This window comes from Lycorma delicatula, chromosome 12 (assembly GCF_047948215.1).
Source record: "Lycorma delicatula isolate Av1 chromosome 12, ASM4794821v1, whole genome shotgun sequence".
NCBI classification, from domain to species: domain Eukaryota; kingdom Metazoa; phylum Arthropoda; class Insecta; order Hemiptera; family Fulgoridae; genus Lycorma; species Lycorma delicatula.
The window spans coordinates 63,144,370-63,156,173 of record NC_134466.1 but is presented as its reverse complement, the minus strand read 5'-3'; the positions used below and the strand labels follow the sequence as shown (position 1 = coordinate 63,156,173).

The 11,804-nt window shown below is 36.3% G+C and overlaps 1 protein-coding gene across 1 annotated transcript; it reads left to right on the top strand.

The window, feature by feature from the left end:
* Positions 1-1,240: 1,240 nt before the first annotated feature.
* LOC142332782 (uncharacterized) lies at positions 1,241-1,951 on the top strand. The gene has a single exon (XM_075379398.1). The coding sequence runs from the start codon at positions 1,241-1,243 to the stop codon at positions 1,949-1,951; it is 711 nt and encodes a 236-aa protein (XP_075235513.1).
* The last annotated feature ends 9,853 nt before the right edge of the window (positions 1,952-11,804 follow it).

The following is an 11,804-nucleotide window of genomic DNA, read 5'->3' as shown; positions in this document are numbered from 1 at the left end:
CGATGGATTTGGGCTTTCTCACAGACATCGTGTATAAATTGAATCCTTTAAACTCAGAGTTGCAAGAAAAAGATAAAAACTGTAAACTCTAAAAAGATAATCCCTGTAAACTCATTAAAAGTAAAACTGGATTTCATGAATATCACAATCGAGGATGGATTATTTTGTGCGTTTCCCAATAAAACAAAATGGAGTTGACTCAGTGATTCCGTACGGGAAATAACTGTTGTCGGTTGCTCCGCTATTTAGTGGTTTTTGGACGGTTGACAATAATAAAAGCTATGATGAAAATACGTAATCCACCAAAACAGGGACCTTCACGTTGCCGGGTGGCAGACTGGGGAATCAAGTGATGAAGATATCTACTTAACAAAAGATAGAAAAAACCAAGTACGAGTCCTACTTTCAAAATCAGAACCTAGTCAGGAAAACAAGAGTTCAGAGATCAAACGCTCTAGCCCATCCGTGGAGGATAGCCGCACAATAGTGGTGAATGCCGAAGGTAGGTAGTATGTGGATCTTCTAAAGACAATGAAGCAGGAGAAGTACTCTCACTCAGGAAGGGAAACAACGAAGAACTATGCATCCCGGTTAAGGGGAAGGAGAAAGTCGAAGACTTCACCACTATGTTGCGTAACAAAGCTGCAGACCTGTAAGTGGACATGCGGAAATTAGGTGGAAGGTGGACAGTTGTTCATTTGAAAGGCATCGCTTTTGATACAACTGAACAGGACATCAAAGACGCTATAGCCCAGATTATTGAAGGAACAGCTTTTGGTGAGATAAAAAACAACAGTAATCATGATCTATAGAGTGGCATTGAAATTAACTGAAGCTCGCATACGGATTGGCTGGATGCATTGCTGTGCGCACATTCGCATGCCTGAGGACAATGTTTTCGTTGTTGGGGTTCAGGCCACATCTCTGTGACATGCAAAGGAGAAGACAGGACTCAATTATGTTTCAACTGTGAAAGACCGAGTCATAGCGCGCGCAATGCACCATTCTGATGACATGTGCGATATGCGGATAGGAGGGCCATTGTACAGGAAGATGTGAGCCCCAGAAATGAGTATCTTGCAGTTAAACATGAACTGCAGCAGAGGGGCACATGACAACTGCTGTGAGATAGCGATACAACAGAGAATAGATATTATTATTGCAGCGGAACCTAATACGTTCCGCTGCAATAATAATATCATTCGGGATTACTTGACCCGAATGGGCCAAATATGAGATCATGGTTGCAGTAATTGGTTTCTGTTCAATGGGGACACCGGTAGGGACATGCGGATCTGGCAAGGGTTATGTATGCACAGATCTGGGTGATATGGTGATGTTTTTGTATATCACTCACCAAATGAGGGAGTCACGAGTTTTTGAACTTTGCTTGATGAACTGGGAAATGAGATCACGAAACTCAGAGGTAACTCAGATAATATTGGCTGGCGATTTTACTGCAAAGTCACCACATTTTGTGGGGACAATACATAACCTAAAGTGGCAGTATCTAGGTGATAAAATCAATGCTTTAAGACTGACGTGCATGAACGAGGATAAGCCAGTCATTTGTCATGGGAACAGCAGCTCTGCGATTGAATTCACCTTTATTTCTGAACAGCATGTCTCTATCCTATGCAACTGGAGAATACTAGAAGAAAGCCTGTCAGATCACCTCATAATAGCATATGAGGTCACAACGGAACCAAGACTAGTGAAGCGGGAAAGGGTAATCACCTTGAGGAGTGGGTATGTACGGTTTTCCAAAGTGATACGTGTAAAGTTGGCTGACATAGTCGATCCAGAAGAATTGACAGCAATAGTAACCGCAGAATGCGATAAGATGAGGGTTATAGTAAAAGTACCAGAAAAAAGACATGCATACTGGTGGGGACCTGAACTACAACTACTACGTAGAAGAGCCTGGGCATCCAAAAGAGTGTTACAATGAGCAAATAGACATGACTGTCAGTCTCGTAAGGACAATGCCAAAAAGGAATATGCTGAAGCCAGATCCGTGTATGGATCTGCTATTACAAAAAGCCAAGACTAAATGTTGGAAGGAACTATGCGAGGACATTGACAGGGATCTGTGGGGAAGAGGCTACCAGTTGGTATCAGAAATATTAGGATGACGGTTACTGGTAATCATGAAGGATAAGGTGTGTGAATACATATACTGGAGCTTAAGACTGTAGGTAAAAAAAATGAAGCTGCATAAGAGTCTGGGTCCGGATGGAATTCCGGTTGAAGTTGTCCAGATCCTGGTAGAGGAAGCTCCAGTTACTATTCTAAACGTAATGAATAAAATGACAAAGGGTGATTTTATCCCTACTTCTTGGAAGACATCACGACTGGTCTTAATACAGAAACCTGGCCGGAGAGCGCAGTACCATATAGACCGATCTGTTCAGTTAACAATCTCTGCAAGTTATTAGAGCAAATGTTAGAGGCCAGGCTGAGGAATTACATTGAAGAGAGAAGTGGCCTTAGTCAATGGCAATTTAGTTTCTGGTCGAGATCAGCCACCGATGCGGTAAAAGAAGTGATGAAAACTGTCGATAACGCGGCAAAAGGTACTTGGCGTATGCGTCAAATCCCAGTGGTCATATTGGTAGATGTCCACAATGTATTCAATTCTTTCAGTTGGGAGGCTGTATTCAAGGTGTTGAAAGAAGTCAATGTGCCCGCATACCTGAGAAAACTGATTCAAAGATATCTGCAGGAAAGAATCTTGGTGTACCGTACGGGCAACAATGAGCTCAAGTTTAAAGTTTCTAGTGGGGTACCCCAGAGTTCAGTCTTGGGCCCTATACTATGGAATAGTACTTTTGATGGGATCTTATGCCTAGAGTACCCAGAAGGGGTGAATGCAGTAACGTTTGCCAACGACCTCGATTTGGTGGTTGCAGCATAAAAAAAGGAAATTTTGTGAGGGCAAAAAATGAAGCTTTAGACATGGTAAGTAGATGGATGAAAGCCAGAGGCCTTCGATTATCACATGAGAAAATAGTGGCGATCTCTATGACAGGTAAGAGAATTATAGGACCTATACCGATTGTGACCCATGAAGGACCGATCCAGGCAGTTAAGACTGCAAGATACCTCGGGTTGTGGTTGGACCATAGAAGGTCCATCACGTTTCATGTCCTGGAAATTCGGGTAAAAGCCGAACAAGTTGTTCAAAGCCTGAACACAACTATGACTAGACCGCAGGACTCTAAAAGGAGATTGTATTCACACATAGTAAATTCCATTTTGCTGTATGGTGTACCGGTACGGTACAGAGCTCTGAGGTATGATCACAACAGATGACAGGTGGAGGGAGTACAAAGGAGGATAGCTTAGAGAATTGCTTGTGCATAAGCCTCAGTATTCACAGAAGCTTTATTTATGGTCACCAGGATGTTTCCGCTGCAGCAGTTGGCTGATTTATGGGTGAAAATAATTGAAGATATGAGTAAAGAGGTATATTGTGAGCTATTAGAGAAGTAGCAGATAAGGTGGACGGTTTCGTGTAAAGGTGAATGGACAAGGTGATTAATATGTGTCATTGGGCCGTGGATCGGTAGGGAATTTGCGAGCTACATGAAATGTTTATAATTATATTTATTCTATCATTATTACTAGTACTGTTATTATTAATACAACAAAGTCGATCTTCATGGTGGAGTGGTAACGTGTCTGATATTCATTCGGAAGGTACTAGTTTCGAATCCCAGTCAGCATTGGTATTTTTTTCATTACGCATAAAATTTATTTTGATCCGAATGGGTATCATCCCAGTCGCGTCTTCACCCGCACATCATGGTGGCAGTAGTTGTATTTGTTGAGCTGCCATGCCATATATTGCCTGCACTTTTGATATTCACACACACACACACACACACACAACAAACACCAAATATCAAGTAGATATCAGAGAAATTCAAAAAATAATAAATTTCATTTAAATCAATTTGAATCTTTAAACTCAAAATTTCAAAGAATTCTTTCTTGGTGCTCCTTTCACCGTAAGAAAGACATGTATACAAATTTCCTTAATTTCAAATTAATCTTCTTTAGTGATTTTTGGAAGTTTTTTATAAATGACTCTCCTGTTATTTTATATTTATAGATATATTTGGATACAGTTTTTAATATTCTTTCTCAATTACTTCTAATATACTATTAACTTAATGAATTACCTTTGTAACAATGTCCTAAACTTGTAGTTTTAATTTGTTATACATGGAAGTCTAAAAAGTAATGACTGTTTTGCAAACTATATACTTTAATGTCCTAAATCTCAGGGTATATGAGTCGTAGTGGATCAGGCCGAAGGTTATTTGACAGCTGGCAGTTGAAGCTACTAGATGTGCAAAAAAATGATGCAATTCTTATACTTGGACGTAATGTATTGTGCTATGAAAATCAGTGGACGTTCAGCGAAACTGATGAACATCCTACAATTTTACTTTGATAAAGATGTAAATGCTGGGCAGGACCATGAAGAAACTTGTGCTGTTTATGGGCAAGCTATGTCATCAAAAACAACAGCCAAAAGATTGTTCAGTCGCTTTTGTTTTGGAAATTTTGATGTCCAAGATGCGTCTTGCAGTGGAAGGACCAACAACAAAATCACAGAGAAAGTGAATGATATTCTGGCAAAAGTCTAGCCATGCAAGCCTTCATGACATTGCCAGTGGCCTAACACCCATCAGCAAACACTATTAGTCTATTCAGAGAAAGCTGGTTACAAAAAGATAAGTGACATTTGTGTGCCACATGATCTGACTGAGAAAACTTTACTCAATTGAATTTCTATCTGTGAATCTCTACTGAAATGCAACAAAAGTGAGCCATTTCTGAAGCCAGAGATCATCAGTGATGAAAAGTGGATAACCTAAGAACACAATGGCGAAAAAATTGTGACTGAAGCAGGGAAAAACTCCATAGTCTGTGAAAAAGCCAACACTGACGGCCAGGAAGATTATGTTGTGTTAGGTGTAACTGAAAGGGCATCGTGTATCACAAGCTGCTGCTGTCAAGCAGTATGATAGACTCAGACCTGTACTGTTGGTATTTAGTGTGACTGCACTTAGCAATTAAAAAAAAAAAAACGGCCAGAATTAGTAAACAGAAAGGATGTCATACAACACACTGATAACCGCCAGAATTCGCGATATCTTTAACAAACTATCAACTGCAAGAACTTGACTGGGAGGTTTAGATGGATCCACCATATAGCCTAGACCTAGCACCATCAGAATATCACTTGTTTCAGTCTCTGCAATAACTCCCTGAATGGTGTTAAATTAGTTTCAAAAAACGCCTATGAAAATCATGTATCTCAATTTTAAGAACAGAAACCTTAGAATTTCTATAGTGTAGGATTTATGGTGTTAACAGAAAAATGGCAAAAGATTATCAAAAAATATGGTCCAGGTAGTCTCAAAATGTTATTTTTCAATAACAATAAACGTATTCTACATTTTGGATTCCAAAGGCTCATTACTTTTTAGACAACCGGAAATAAAGGAAATATGAATCATATAATATGCAAGTTATTACGAATCTTTATTAATGGAATGTACATATATAACATAAATGGTTCCAAATGATGTTATTTATAAACTAATTACTTTAGAGTAGTGTATACAATAACGTAAATGAAAAAAAAACTAGCCACAAACTGCAAAGATCCTATAACAGAGAAAATTTATACCACTCCGTAACCTAATTTGACTTTAGTGTAAAACTTTTTAGATAAAAATTACAAATGAAATTTTCTAACCCGTATGAATAGAGAGATGTCTTTTTAAATTATACCTGCGACAAAATGTTTACTTACAATAATTACAAGAGAATTTCTTCTCACCATTATGAACAGAAATGTGTTTCTAAATTAGAGATTTGATTAAAAGTTTTTTTACAAAAATTACAAGTAAATTTTATTTCACCAGTATGGAATAGTGAGATGAGTTTTTAAATTACTCTTTTGACTAAATGATTTCTTACAAAAATTACAAGTGAATTTCTTCTCACCAGTATGAATAAAGAGATGTGCTTTTAAATGACTGTTACCATTAAAAGTTTTTTTACAAAAATTACAAGTGAATTTCTTCTCACCAGTATGAATAGAAAGATGTGCTTTTTAATTACTGCTAACCCTAAATGTTTTCTTACAAAAGTTACAAGTGAACTTTTTCTCACCAGTATGAATAGAGAGATGTGTTTTTAAATTACTTCTATCACTAAAAGTTTTTTTACAAAAGTTACAAGTAAATTTTTTTTCACCAGTATGAATAGTGAGATGAGTTTGTAAATTACTCTTTTGACTAAATGATTTCTTACAAAAATTACAAGTGAATTTCTTCTCACCAGTATGAATAGAGAGATGTGCTTTTAAATGACTACTATGATTAAAGGTTTTTTTACAAAAATTACAAGTAAATTTTTTCTCATTTGTATTAGTAGAGATATGTGTTTTTAAATTACTGCGAATAAATGTTTTTTTTACAAAAATTACATGTTAAGTTTTTTTTGACAACATGAATAGATAAGTGTGACTAAATTAGATCTCTGAGTGAAAGACTCCTGACAAGAAACACGTGTGTGAATAGGAAGATGAGAAGATATGACATTCCTTTTTTTTAACTGGTTTTTCTGTAATTTGCAAGCACTTTTCTTTAAAAGAAAAACTGTTGAAATCTTCATGTTCTTCATCGATGACATAATCATAAATGCACTTATATTTTAATTTATTGCAAACCACACATTTTGATCTCTGTAAACTACTTTCAGTAATTCTTTCCTCCACATCATTGATAACTTCTTCAACAAGATCCTAAAAAAAAAAACTTAACTGTTAAGTTAAAAATCTATCGGAAAACTTTGTTATTTTTAATAAGTTCAACTACAGATTGACAACATATACTCTAATATTAAATATCTTATATTCATATTTAAGCAAGCACAATATGTTTGTTTCAAAGTAGCAAAAATACATTTCTTTAGTATAAGCAGTTAAAATACAGAAGACAAAATATAACACAATCAAACTATACACTACATAGCACAGAAAGTAAAACTGATCAGTCAACAGGCAATTGCCAAATAAAAAAAATTACTGTAGTATAGTTCTGTTAATATTAACTGAAAATAGAAACCTGGCAATAAGTGTAGATATTTTCTTTCCAAACTCATCCCCAGATTAAGATATTGGTCATTACATTTGTTCTTAAAAAATCAAACACACAGAAGAGTAATAACATCGGTTTATAATTTTTATTAGATTTTCATCCTATGGAAGAATTGAATGAAATGAAAAATAAGATTGGATCAGTAAAGAAATATGAGTGAAGTGGTAGGCCATCAGTACTTATGAAGACGTATCGACTACTATGTGATGTAGTCTTAACAAATTCGTACAAAAGTTAGTTTAACAGAAAAACAACTGCAACAAGGCAATTTGTAATAAGCTCAGTCTTGTCCCATATAAAGCGATTCAAAAGTTATTGGCCAGAGACTGTGCAAAGAGAATTCAATACTGGGAATGGTTTCAACAGTTTCTAGACGATGTTTGTGAGCTGCCAACAATTTAAGCACAAATTTAATTTATTCTACCGTTTAAATATGAATTCCATTCTCTGTGAAAAGAAACTCTAAGAAATTAACCTTGTTTTGAGAAAGCCGATGCCATCCATGGCTTCAAAAAGGCAAGTTTTTTTTGCAAAAAAATAGTGATGTATCAATATATTCTACCAATTTTCAGATTTATATCATACAATAGTCATATTACATTGAATAATCATTTTATTGTAATTACATATTATAGTTTAATACACATGAAAAAAGATTCTAATCAATGAGTACTGAAAAACCCTAGAGAAATGGCATAAAACCATATTGAAAATCCCAGGGAACCCTCAGAAAACTCTAAATACCACACTAAAAACTATACATGAAGTACAGATCCTGGAAGAGTAGCCTCATGGCTGTTATCAATGACCAATAGGAATGGTATTAAGAAGTACAATATTTCTTACGTTTATTTTATGTTTTATTTATATTACATGCTGTCTGTTTAGGTAAACAGTTTGTTATGTTACAGAATTTGTAATGGCTGTGCCACATTTGCAGTACCATAAGAGACACAATGAAGTAGTTTTCTCTGTGGACAATGTACTTTATAAAACTGGTTTCTGTGAATGGATTATAAATTTACTTGCAAGAATATATCAGCTGCAGTTTGTTGTGTGATGAGGAACAGTATATTTTGGCAATATGAAGAAAGAAACAAGAAACCTTATATAGGGTTTCCCATATAAAACCCAACCCAACCTTATATTGGTAGGTATAGAAATAATAAAAAGGCATGTGTAAATGTAAACGTAATTTTTATTATTACCATCCATTACCTTACATTTAGAGTAAATGTTGGAAGTGGCCGCCATCTTCTTGAATACAAGCTTCAATTCTTTTTACAGCGTTTCTTGCAACTTTTTTCAAAGTTTGTGGCTGGATATTTAATACAGCTTGTTCTATACTGACTTTCAATTGTTCAAGTGTTCGTGGTTTGTTCCTGTAGGCTTTTTCTTTGAAGTAACCCCATAGAAAAAAATCCGCCCCAGTCAAATCTGGAGATCTTGGTGGCCCCAAGCCTCGACCCATAACACGATTACCGAAAAATTCCTCGACGAAATCAGAAGTTGAACCTGCGTAGCGCGATGTCGCACCGTCATGTTGTAGCCAACAGCGTCTGTCTTCCTCTTCCAAGAGTGCGATGAACCGAAATATAATATCCTGATATCGTTCTGCATTAAAGGTGTACTCGAAAAAAATAGGACAGATTATTTTCTTCCGCGATATCGCGCACCACACGCCCAACTTCTGCGGGTGTAATTGCTTTTCGTGATAAACGTGGAGATTTTCAGCACTCCAAATTCTACTGTTTTAGCTGTTTACGTAGCCATTCAAATGATACCGTGTTCATTTGTGAAAAATAACGAATCCATAATGTTAATTCCCTCACTCAGAAATCGACGGAACCATTGACGTACTGTAGCCGTTTTTCTTTGTCGGGCTCAAGAAGTCGATGAACCGTTTGAATGCAATAAGGTCGTAATTGTAATTGTTTGTTTGCCCGATGAACAGTTGATGTAGACAAATTAATTTCAGCAGACAAACGTCTGATCGATTTATTTGGCGAGGCGAGTAATCGGTCTTTGATTTCAGTGACTGTATCTGTATTCAACACTGATGCAGATCTTTGGTGTCCTTGTTATTAACAGAACCGGTCTCTCTAAATTTTGCAACTAACCTTAATACTGATGTTTTGTTAGGAGCTGGTTTATCTGGGTACTTATGGCAAAACAAATCTTGCACTGCAACCACTGATTTTGTACTGAAGTACGACTCAACAATGAAAACACGTTCGTCTAGCGAAAACACCATCTTGTCTCCAGCAATACACTGAACGTTATGATTGCATTGTTGTTACTATCGGTAGTGTTCTACTGCGTCGCCGCGATGTTCAGATGTTGGACGAGTCCATTTCAGTAACGAGTAGGGGAGTAAGCTTGACTTTTGAAATTTCATGGATGAGTGATTGATGGGTTGCGTTTTATATGGGAGACCCTGTATAAAACCTTGAACGGAATGTTTATTCTTTAATGTTTATTCTTTATGAAAAGCCACGAGTTTTCAGGAGTGACTTGTTACTTCTCAATTGTACAATCCTACCCATACTGATTTATCATTTCACATACAGTTTGGTATCACTTTTTTAAGCTTTTAATCAAAATATCTAGTGTTAAACAAGAACGCTAAATATTAGGTAAACCATCAAAAAGTAAATGATAATATCTTACTTGTCTAGATGTTGTCGGTTTATCATCTGTCATAGCAACAGGAGCAATCAAATTTTCTGTTCGCTCTTTTTCATGCTTGATTTCTTTTTTAATACTGAAAGATAATGGATCTTCATCAAATAATGAATTATCAGTTTGTGCGTCCATACTCTGCAGTAAAACAAAAAGTAATAATAATAATAATTTATTATTGTTATATAACTAACATCTATTAAAAATATATCTATTTTTCATACAATGATAAAATAAATTGATTTTCATATAAATAACTCGTCTGTGTGGTTACTTCTATAATGATATTCATCTGGAACCTTTCAGTAAATAATCACACATGATAGTGCCAGAAAAGGTAATTATTGGAGGCATTGGCAGTAAATAATTAGATCAATAGAAAAATGTTTGCGCTTAAGCACAATCAAAAATGTTTGGTAAAAGAAACAGGTTGCTGGTGCAAATATAAAGAAACACATCAACCTTGTTTGGAAACAAAGTTGCAGTGACATAGAATAAGGATTATCGAAACCTACAACAAAGTTTCTTGTAACTGAACATGCTTCATAAAGGCAAGGATAGCCTTTGAACTCTTTTAAAACATTTATATACAATGTTAAATGTGGGTATTTAAACATGCCTTAAACAAAGGTGACTAACGTCACCTTTGTTTAAGGCATGAGGCATCTGCTCACTGTATTATATTTGTTATGTATTGTTGTACAAAATTTTTGTCTACTATAAAATGTTAGATGCAATCTGTTTAACAAAGCTGTTTACCTCCCCCCCCCCTATACACCACTAATAAATGTTTTTTACACTATAAATCAAGTAAGAAAAAAGCTTACTGGTTTAAATATTGTCGGATATTTTCAAGCTGTTCTTATCAAGGTTTTCCCACGATTTCCCTTGATACAATAGGGCAAATGCCGGAACATGGCATATTTTGGTATCCTTAATCGCATTTAAAATAAGAAAAACAAATATTATTTACGAGGTTTATTTTTTTTCTAGGTCCGATCGGTCACGAAATTAAAAACACAGTGAAAATAAAAAATTTTTTATTTGTAACAAGTACTTACATAGTTACGCTATTTCTCTACATAGTCGCCACTCCGATTTAGACATTTGTCGTAGCGAGGTACCAACTTTCCGACACCCTCGTCATAGAACGGAGTCGGCTGTGTTTTCAGCCATGTTTCTACGGTGGTCTGCAGCTCGATGTCTGTGCCAAAATGTTGTCCTCCTAGCCGGCGTTTCATGTGAGTAAAGAGGTGAAAATCAGATGGAGCTAAGTCCGGGCTGTATGGTGGGTGATCAAACACTTCCTGATGAAAACGCTGCAGGATCTTCTTGTCAGTGTGCGGCCGACCATTGTCATGGAGAATGACAATGCCTGATGACAACATTTCTCTCCCCTATTCTGAATCGCCCTTCGTAGACGTTGAAGAGTCACGCAGTGATGGTCGTGCCACGTTCCATGAATTCCACCAAGAGAACTCCATTCTGGTCCCAGAACACAGTAGCCATACACTTTCTGTTGGAGAAGGAAGGTTCGCTTGAACTTCTTCGGTTTACTGGGAGAAGGAGAATGCATCCACTGTTTGGATTGTTCTTTTGTTTCTTCAGTTTCGAAATGGACTCGTGTCTCGTCCCCTGTGACAATTTTGTTCAAAAAATCTTCTCCTTCATTGTGGTAGTGCTGGAGAAAAGTTAGGGAGGCATCCATTCTCATTATTTGTGATGGTCGGACAGCATCTTGGGAACTCATCTCGCACACAGTTTGCGGTATTGAAGTCCCTCACCAATGGTGCACCATTGTGAGTGATTGGACCTTGAAAAAAAAATAACCCTCGTATTTATAATTATATTTGTTGTAATTGTTTTCATTATCTGCTTAATGCCGACTTAATGTGACCCCGTTATCCATTAAAAATTGAAATTTATAAGGCATTTATA